Source organism: Cariama cristata, unplaced genomic scaffold (genome assembly GCF_000690535.1).
Source record: "Cariama cristata isolate BGI_N322 unplaced genomic scaffold, ASM69053v1 scaffold3286, whole genome shotgun sequence".
Lineage (NCBI taxonomy): Eukaryota > Metazoa > Chordata > Aves > Cariamiformes > Cariamidae > Cariama > Cariama cristata.
The window spans coordinates 20,192-30,982 of NW_009622521.1; the positions used below are offsets into that span (position 1 = coordinate 20,192).

Sequence of the window (10,791 nt, forward strand, 5' to 3'; positions counted from 1 at the left end):
TTAAGCCAGATTGAAATGTGGCCTTATTTCTTAACTCCTGTAGTGGTTGGAAATCACTGGAAAATCAAAGCTTTGGGAGAACCTTCAAGGCAAAACTATACAGTGAAAATGCATGTTCTTTTAATTTCAGAATATTTATGTACCTAGTGAGAAGATATAGACAAGGAAATCTAAGTTTCTCTAAGTAGTATAAGATTACAAAAAGTCGCAGCAGTTGAATGATGGTGCTGTGCTTTGACAAGTTTTTATTAATTCAGGAGATGGCAAGAAGGTTTTGCAAACAAGTATTTCTGTAAATGGATTGAACAGTACATAATCAGAAAGGAATAATCTTCTATCCTTTCAGGTTGACCCACAGCTTTTACTAATCCTGTGGCGTAGCCATCCAGTCCTGCAGGCAGGAAGGCAGTTTGGGGTATGTTTGCCAGGTGAACTGGTAGTCACCCCGCTTCCCCTTGTGAGCGTTGTGCTTGGCTTTCCCGACAGCCTCTGGTGTGCCATAATTGCGTGGCTCCGTGGGGAGAAGCTGCCTGGAGATCCTGACAGTAACGGTGTGAGTGTGATGTTTCCAAGGCTTCTGCATTGGAAGTATGTTGTTACCTGTGGAAGTAGGGAGGGGATGTTTGTCAGTGGAGATGGACTGGGCCCTGATAAGCTGTGCTCCTCCAACAGCAGCTTCTGATGGGGCGAAGGACAAGGCGATGCCTCTGCTGCTGCTCCTTGCCTCAGTGTGGGTCTCTGCCATCTGCTTGGTGTAAATGGACAGGATGCAGACAAGAGAAGGGAACAGATGATCTTGGCTTTGAGACAGGTTACTCCTGCAGTCAACCAAGGGGACGGTTGTGAACTCCCAGGAGGACTTTCTGCGTGAGTCGCTCCCAGTGGAGCTCACATTAATGTTGGGTGGGTTGTGAGCAGGAGGCATGCATTGCAACCCCTTGCTGCTGCCTCATAGAAAGTTTTCATGTCAGCTACTACTAAGCATCAGCCATCAGAGCTGTTAGATCACAGCCAGCACAGGGTTACACCTTCATTACTGTGCTGGTACAAATCATTAAATGTTGACTTTGGGTTTTTTTGCATTTACTTGCTCAAGTCCACTAATACTTGAATGAGATTAGTATGGCTATAGTTGGCCTTCTAGTAGAAGCTGAGAACAACTACCAGCTCCACAGAACTGGGATGCAAGAGAGTGTAATATGGTGGGTGAAAGTATTTGATGAATGAAAGGCAGCTTTTGAGCTGTACCGCTGCTTAAGAACTGCTGCATCTTGAATGCATTGATAACTGTAAGATTTTTACACTATCGCTCAATCCTATGTCCATACAAAGCTATTTGGCAAAATGTTACATTATATAATTGAATATGTGGTAATGTGTGTGTATGAAGACCTAATATTGTAAGGTATGGTTTCAAACCAAAGTACTTGCTGAGCACATCCCAGAGTTAAAGGCACAGTTGTGCATCTATCAAGGTACTTATAATGATGCATTTTACTCTTCTGAATTACCGATCTATCTATTAGCAGCCTATTTATGTTGCAGTTTGGGGCACATCAGGAAGAATGCCTGTGGCTTGCCAAGTGAGTCACTTCAGTGTTTATAATCTCTTGGTGATTTGCCAGGTAAACGTCTGTGCCAAGTTTAGTTTCTGGTGTGATCAGGAAGTGATACAGGAGGATGCACTGAGGACTTCCCCAGCCATCTCCCCTCAGCACCTTGGCAGGAATGTGGCAATTATCTTGTGCTTTAAAGAGGAAATTTTCAAAGGCATGTAGAGCTAAATCTCATGCAGAAATCACTGAGGTTCCCTTTGAACGTCGTAACGTTTTCCCTTTTCATATCCTTCTCTCAAGCTCAAATAATCAAACATCTTTTTAAAAGGAACTACCCAATCCCTGAGCATATGTCCTCCTAGGAAAGCTTGCTTACCTGATGACATTTACTCCCTCTTGCTTCTCTGTGTGTATATTAGTGTCACGATTTCATTCATTTCCCCCAGGGTTATTAGTGTGGAATAACGTATTTAACTTACTTCGGTGGGCCAAATTTGCCATCATACCTTTGAAAAAAAAACCTATGAGTGCTTCTGCAATAGTGGAAATGGCAAGCATCAACTTAAATGTTTTTACTGTTTAAACTTTCGGATTCCTTTTACGTGGCTTGGAAAGAATCGTTCAAGATGATCTCATGTGGGGAGCTCCTGTGAATTGTTCTGAATCCTGTGAGCGTGATACGAGAGGCTTGGGGGCTTCTGTTTAATTTTGATTGTTAAAGGTTAAAATTAGGTGCAAAGAGGTGGTTGTTTTTATGCTCAGGTGTGTGCATATACTCATGTGGGACCAGCCACCAGAAAATAGTATTTTTATACAGTAACTTAACTGTCACATGGATTTGAAAATCAACTTTTTACTTTTTTTGGAAAGAAAACTTTCATATAATACAGACATTGTTTCATTTCTGTATTTAATACATATAGAAAACACTTAAATGGTATTGGCCATTGTAAACAATATAAGGACTTCATTTACTCTGAAACATGGATGGTATATTTTACAGGTGTTCCTTTCCTAGACTTCTCTTTTTATTTCCTTCCGATGAGACTACATGTTTCTTACTCATCTTCTTTCAGAAGTGATTTTTGCAACGGGACAGTATATCTGGGGTAGAAGTTCTTTAATAGGAAGAACATGGCCTTGTGATTTACCAAGTGAAGTCTTGCAAGATGTTTTCTGCAAGACATTTATGCCCATCTGCTGTTTTGTGCTTTATGAAAGCCAGCTGTCACCTAGGCTCTTCAGGCTTTTGAGAGTCTGGTGATTTTTGATGCTTCTTGAAACACTTCATCACTGTCAGTAAATAAACAGAGTGGGTCTACTCAGCTGTATTTGAGCATTCCTGGACTTGGCACTTATTTTGCTAGAAGACAGAAGTGTGTCTACTGGTGCAGATACTTGAGTTGATCCCATGTCAATCATCTACTTGAGTTTATAGGACTTTGTCTTCATTTTTATTCCTTGAGTACTTTTAGGAGCTCTTGGCTTCCTTTTGCATTCTACTTGAGCTCTAAAATGTGAATGAATCTAACTTACCTAGGCTGGAAAGAATCTTTCCCAGGTGCTTTTGATCTTTTTCAGCTGAATTTACCATGTTTGTCCATGGAAGCACAGAAATAATACATTTCAAAATCATGTATTTCCCTTAATATGTCTTACTGCGTACCAGTGCTTCTCATCAGCCTATTACTGAAATATAGAAAATGTGGATTAGCCTGCTGTCCAATAGCATGAAGAACATGCCCAGTTGCAGTATAGCTGCCCATTAGAAAAGTCTGCCAAAGAACTGAAACTTACATTCTTAGTTTGTCCTTCCAGGGCTCCTCTTCCCTCATTCTCTCTCTCTCTTTTTTTTTTTTTTTAGCTCCTTTATAAAAAAACCTAAAGCTTGGTGAATTTTTGTTTTTTCTTTTGTTTAAGGACAGGGTATGTCAAAAGGAAACATGTAAATTTTGTAGCCATTTGCTGCGTTTGTTATAATAACGGCAGAGAAGCTGAAGCCCTCTGTCAGCAGGGCCCAGGGAAGAGAACAGCTAGAAATAAAAGGAGATTCTGACTTAGTGTGTATTTCTAAGACTAGGAAACAAAAGTGTAAGTGAAAGTGAAGCTACTGCTGAACGTGAAGTTTATCACTGTTGCTGGGGAATAGCATATGCCTTCTTCAGGACTGCTGTGAACTTGGCTAGACAAAATAGGTGGAAGGGCAGAAGGTGGGGAATGTCTGCATCCTATTATGAATGGGAGGAAATGACTGTCTGCGCTCTGTACGCTGGTGGGCTCAGTATCCTGCTGGCAGGCTGGTTAGCGCTGTAGGATACCAAACAAAAAGTGGTGAATTGTCAGCTTTGGTCTTTAAAATAACTACTAGGGATGAGAAGAAGTTCTTGAAAAATATGCTGTGGGTTTTCTGTTGGCTTTCTTAAACTAACTGGAAACTTTCTGCTTTCTTTCAGGAGCATTTTTTCTCTGAAAACATTGCTGCTAAAAAGCTCCAAACAGGAGAAGTAAATCCAGTCAGCTTGTCAGGTCACTGGCTCAGTGTAAAAGCGCTTTCATGAGGTAACGCTGGGCCAAAGTCAACTTTTCTTTCTCCTTTGTAAATCTGCAGCCAAGCAATGGGCCAGAAAATCTCAGGGAGCATAAAGTCTGTGGATGTGAGGGAGCCCCCTTATAGACCTGTTAAACGAGAGCTGAGAGGCCCGGATTTTTGCAAGCCGGCACGACTGGACATGCTGTTGGATATGCCCCCTGCCAAGCTGGAGGTCCAGTATAAACATGCTTGGAATAATGAAGATCGCTCCTTAAATATATTTGTAAAGGAAGATGATAAACTGACTTTTCATAGACACCCAGTTGCCCAAAGCACAGATTGCATCCGGGGCAAAGTCGGCTACACGAGAGGCCTGCATGTCTGGCAAATCCACTGGCCCACGAGGCAACGGGGAACTCATGCTGTGGTGGGCGTCTCCACGGCCGAAGCTCCACTGCACTCGGTGGGATACACGTCGTTGGTTGGTAGCAATAGTGAATCGTGGGGCTGGGATCTGGGACGCAACAAACTCTACCACAATTGTAAAAACCAGCCTGGGGTCACATATCCTGTCTTTTTGGAACCGGATGAGTCTTTTGTACTCCCAGATTCCTTACTGGTGGTTTTGGATATGGATGAAGGGACGCTTAGCTTCATGGTAGATGGACAGTATCTTGGAGTGGCCTTCAGGGGACTAAAAGGGAAAAAACTTTACCCCATAGTCAGTGCAGTTTGGGGGCACTGTGAAATTACAATGAGATACATCAACGGACTTGACCGTAAGTGTTACCATATTTCTTCATTACACTGTCTTTCAACTTTTCTCATGTAGGATTTTTTTCTTTATCTTTTTGTTGTGAACAGAGTGTGCAGGGGGGGGGGAGTGGACTGTCCACTGTGAGTAGGTTGCATCCCATAGCTACTGGCCATAGCTAGTATCAGTCAGTTATGTCTTGTAATGATGGTATGGATCGTATCAAAGTATCTTCCCATTTGTCAAGCAGAGTGGCAAGAAATCTGTGTCCAAAGAAAGTGAACAGGCTGAGAAAAAATATCTTGAGAAACTTCCTGGGTATATTTAACAGTAAAACTCTTGTTTACTGGAGGATATGTTTTAAATCTGTGGTTTTCAAATAGGATTTGTGGATCCTGTAGAAATTTCCTGTAGTAGTGGGAACTCTTACATGGTGTGTATAAACATACTTGAATTCAGGCCAGTAGGCTTTCTTTCCATAGTTGCCTTTCCAGGACCCTCAGAAGCAGCTGTGGATCCCCAAAAATCTGGGACCTCAAGTCAAATATTGCTTTCAGCAGTTTTTCTGAAAGAGAGCTCTGTTCCTTAGTTCATTACAGAAGGTGCTCTCTCAGGGTATTTTCTTCTCCAGAAATATGGGGTTTTGGATAAGCATTAGCTATTTTTGATCTAAAGGGGTAATAATCAAATTAAATCTTACGTAGTAAGGAGCAGCATGTTGCTGCTGTGACCTTGAAGTTGTAGCTCACTAGAAGATGAGTTGCAGAACTGAGTCTTGCCCAGTTCTTCTCATTATTCGGGAAGACATGTGCTCTGCCAGGTCCATACATGGCACAGTGTACGTTTGGTCCTGCCCAGTTATCTACCGTCAGCGGCTACTGTGAATTGGGGAATGGAAGGCTGAACGAGGTAGAAAGTGGAACTTTGTTCTTGTTTAAGACTGTGTTATCTGAGCTGTAGGAGGAACCATGAACATAAATATATAGATTTAACAAAAATTGATGACTGAAAAAACTTTCACGGTTTTTGGGCTTTATGACTGGAACTTGTTCTTGTAAAAAGAGAACAATAGCAAGTGTACATTGCCTGCCTTTCAATTAGTAATTTCTAAAAGAACTTGCTATTCTTTTCAATTAGGATGGGGTATTTAATTTTTTTCTGTCAAAAATTAATTCTCTGCTCATTAATCTTACATCTGACATACAAAGTAGAAACATAATTAAATAATTTGACCCTGTTTAAGATTACCTTTTCATAAACATCTGTAATAAGCACTGGGGGAAAGAATCTTTATCCACAGAAGTCTTGCAGGTTATTACAGCCAGATGCTAAATGGCAGCTTCCTGAGTGCTTTCATACAGGGAAATATCAGAGGATTGTAAGTATTTTGCAATTACTCAGACACTGCAGAGTGGTGTGCTGACAGCCTTTTTTTTTTTTTTTTGGAGGGTGGTGGGGGAGAGATACTTTTGCAAGCTGAATATTTGTGTGCGAAAGCAGTTTTTGTAATACTGGGAATATCTGCCAAACTAAGCAAAGTACAGCTCGGCTTGGTCCACCGCGTCCACACACGGAATCGTTCTGCATTCCTTTTGTAGCCTTCACAGGGCTGCTCAAGGGAGCTCTAGAAAGATGAAAACACAGGAGGAGGATGTGAATGAGTTTGGTAGAAATTATAAAACAAAAGGGGCTAAGTAGAGAAAGATAGCTGTGGTCTGTGAGGTGGCAGAGAGAAAAATTCCCATCCGGTTTCTCGTGGGATAATTTTGCTGGAAGAGGCAGGATAGCTTCCTAAACTATCCCTGAGAAAGTCAAAGTAGTCTTTTTTTTTTTTTTTTTTTTTGAAGTGTGAACCCATGACTAAAAGTAAACTTGTAAACTTAACTTTTATGTAGGCCTGAGTCTTAATCTGATCATGTGAAGAGGAAGTTTAAAGGCACTTTGCCTTGGGGCAGTTTGACATCCTGGAATCACATAATTTGTTATCACATGTTCACTGATCCATTACTGTCCAGCAACAAAAACAGCATTCAGGAAACCAAAGTAGCTTTTTTTAGCTGGTGCTCTAAAGCAAACACCTTCTCTTCTCTGTAAAAGTGTTTCTATCCAGGCAGCCCTTGTGTAGCAGTGGAAGTTTGGTCATGGCACTCTTCATGTTCACTCTGATAGCGCTTAGTATTACAGGTTTTTATAATTGTTTGTTCTTGGGAAAAGTGGAGTAGATCTTGAAGAGCAGTGAGATGCTCATGTAGTGTTCACAGGTTTAAACACACTTGAACATACATATGTGTGGGGTTTTTTTGTTGTTGTTTGCTTCCTTTCTAACCTTACAAATTCTCTCTCTTCCTCCCCACCTCCCCTTCCTTGGAAGTATCTCGTTCTGCTGATTGCAGCTTTTAGTAGATCTGGCAATAGCAACTTAGCTGTTCTTGAAACTGTGCTGTCAAACTGTGACTTGCTATTTACTGATTGATTGTTACCACTCAGAATGCATACCACAGCTTGCAGTGGTTGTTTATGTGGTGTCTTACAGAGCAAATGCAGACCTCGACTGCAGAGATTTCTAGTGTTTTCAATACTTGCTGTTTAAATAGAAGACTTCTGAATACTTCAAAGGCCTGTGTATTTTAGTTGCCTGGCAAAGAGTGAAAGGCTTGCAGGAATGGAAGAGTGAAAGGATCAAATGATGGGCTTGTGCAGCTGCAGTGAACTTAAACATATGTCGTAGTGGTATACAGACAATGCAGACTTTGAAGTATGTTAATTACTGCATAGATGGCAGAATCATAGAAGGATAAGGCTGCAGGTTAAAGATCAAGAACCTGTGTGCCCTCTGGACTCTGGATATTGCTCCTAGAATAATGCTGTGGTTAAAATCAATCGTAGTTCTTCCAGCTGCATATAGTACCCAGAGTATTCTGCTTCAGAAGCTTACTTTGAGCATTACATGATGATATGATGTGACTTTTCACAAGAGTTTTTCACTCACGTTTGAGAGACTTAGAGTTGCAAATATTTGTCAAGGTTTGGGAGGGAAAGCAGGGGGACAGGATAGAAAGTGCTTATCATACTCATCATAAGCACACTGAGTTCTTCTCAGGACAAACTTCTTTGAATCCTATCAGTATTTACTACACTGATGTTTGCCCAGTGCCTAAGTTTTACAGAATTTTACATCAGTCTTCTGACTCATTGCCTATTGTAATAATTAAAAAACCCAAATAGCATAAAAGCAGTATAAGTTATTTTTAATATGTTTTTTCTCATCAGGGTTTGTTCATGTTTTAAAAAAAGCTAGGCTGTTTGTATCTGTTGTCTGATGAGGAGTCCTGAAGACTATTTATAGACTGGAACAGAGAAACAGCAAGACACTTTTGTATAAATGTACGTTGCAGATTGTGACTGATACATTAGTACTTGTGTGTTTAAACATAGCGGCAGGAGGACAATATCACAGTGCTGTGGTGGAAAACTTAGTCATTGAGGAGGTGAGTTGAACGCAGTGATTTATTTTGATCCTTAATAATACCTGACAGAATAGTCAGTATTTTGACTTCCAGGAGTCAGAATACTTTTTATAAGTGTGCATGACAGGTCCAGCTGTGCCCTGTTCTGAATCAATGTGGAAGAGCAAAGCAGATGGTCTGTAGTCTGTATATAATAATAATAATAATAATAGGTGATTCACAAACATAGAACTTGATAATGCAACTCATTACAAAATTTAGAATTTAGTATCTTCCTAGGCTAGAGTTGGGAGAGTTTGTCGGGCTCTGCTGGTCTTGGAAGCCATCCCACGTGCACACATCAACACAGCACACTCTCAGTAGTGTCATGAAGAAACATCTGCAGGTGTGCATCAGCACTGGCCTTCTGGCTATCTCCAAAAATGCCTGCTGGTAGCACTTTCAAATTTCTTCTTCTCCTAACATGGACTCTTGCTGAAAGTACGGTGCTGGCTGCTACAGCTGCTGCCTTGAGGTGAAGCATCTGGTTGGGACACATTATGGGATGCGTCCTAATTACAGACACTGTCTCCATGTGATTGTGATAATTTTAAAGAAAATTACAACTTGCCAATCTCTTGATGAAACTGTTGACTCTTGGGCATTTGCATGAAGAAAGGGTAAGTCAATGTTTAAATGAACTCTTAAGAGTCTTGAAATTGCATGTGAAAGGAAACAACTCTGAATTCTGTATTACAACATGTTGAGTAGACTACAATAACTGAAGATTAAAAAATCGCACCCCACTGCCGCCACTTTATATGTTTCTGGTTATAAATCCCAAAGCTATTTCTTAGAGATGAGTAAATTTGGCAAGATTTTGGGGTAATGCTGCCCAACCAACTTTTTGGTAATAATGTCTGATGTCCAGTGTAGCCGTGTTTTACTATTAGAATTTCTTTTGCTTTTTAAGTTCCAAAAGAATAACTCCTGTTTTGGTTGAAAATAAATTGTAAGACTTTTTAAGATAAACCATAGTATCCCATTAGCTTCCTTATTCTCTTCCATTCAGAGTTTAGCCATCTTGTCTTAAACTTATATTTTCTTAGATCCAAGAATTACATTTATGAGACGTTTGGGACATTGGCTGATCTTTATGCCTGAATCTCCTCCTCTTAAAATTAGGAATCTTGATTTCAAAATAGTAACTTTCAATTTCCCTTATGTAATGGTACAACTACTTTGAAATATTCTATAGCAGACTATTTATTTCCTTTTGTGTGGTATTTATGGTTCTTCTTGCTATTTAGATGCGGAAGAACGGTTCTTGAGCTTGATATTGATAGCCCGTTGCGGTTCTTGTGCTAAACTTTGCATAGCCCTTACACAATTTCGAAAATAAGTCTAATTGTCAAATTCAGGGAGCTGGAAGCATTTGTCACAAAAGAGAAGGCAGCTTCTCCGTAAATGTCATTTATGGAAAACTTTTGTGTGTACCAGTTCATATTTTAACCTGCAGATCCTTCCTGTAGTGTTAGGTACTTACCGACAAGGGTCCCTAGGCTCGTGCTCTGTCAGCCGTTACTGATGGCTGCCTTGCAGCATATAACCTATTTTTAACGTCTGTAAAACTGTTTACATCCCCAAATGAAACAGAAGTAGTATTCAAAGTACATGCTTCGAACTTACCTGCAATGAATGAATGAGGTGGATTAAAGCAATCGGCTGAGTTCAGGGAGCCATATCTGCTCCCGCGTAGAGGCCCAGGAAGAATAGTTCGTATTTCTTGGATCCCGTGCTGCCTCTCTGCCCCTGGGTTGCCTGGGGGAAGGGTGATCCCTTTGGCCCCTACCTCTCCCAGGTTTGGCTGCTGAGGCTGCCCCTGCACCTGCAGCCCCCTGGGAAGAAACCTTGGGGTTGTTCTGTGGCGCAGGTGCAGGGAAGGAGGGAGGAGGGGGCTCAGGGCTACAGAAGTTTTAGGATGTGGGGTCTGTTCAAACCTTTCGCTCTTTGCCTTGCAGAAGACCACTACTTAACCCTTGAATCGCTTTCAGACCTCAGGTTGCATGTGTCTAATGTTGTGAAATAAGGATGATGTTTCTAAGCTAGAATAACCACTTTGGAGCTCTGGAGCTAAGCACAACTACTTTTCTCTTCCTACTGTTCTCAGTATATTTTAATTTGCATTGGTCTGTCTCTAACATAATACAAATGCTAATTATAAATATGGACTCTTCCCCTTGGAGGCCTTTTTACCATAAAGAAATCTAAGTCAAAATTGCAGCGTTGTTAACTGCCAGGAGAAATATATAATCTCTCAGCAGACTCTCTGGGTTTTCCCCTAAATGATTTTCAATTAAAATTTTTAAATGGATATGTTTTTTTGTTTATCTAAACTGGTTTGGTTTATATTATATTTATATAATATATTACTCTGGAGGTTGCAATGGAAATAATGTACTCTGAAAATCCAGTATTGCTAAACCTTAGGAAGAGTTTTCCCTA

At 40.7% G+C, this 10,791-nt stretch overlaps 1 protein-coding gene across 1 annotated transcript; it reads left to right on the top strand.

The window, feature by feature from the left end:
• Positions 1–4,171: 4,171 nt before the first annotated feature.
• LOC104163362 (SPRY domain-containing SOCS box protein 1-like) lies at positions 4,172–4,865 on the top strand (the record flags this gene model as incomplete). Its single annotated transcript, XM_009702353.1, has 1 exon — positions 4,172–4,865. A coding segment is annotated over exon 1 (694 nt), but the record flags the coding sequence as incomplete, so codon positions are not given.
• Between the last annotated feature and the right edge of the window lie 5,926 nt (positions 4,866–10,791).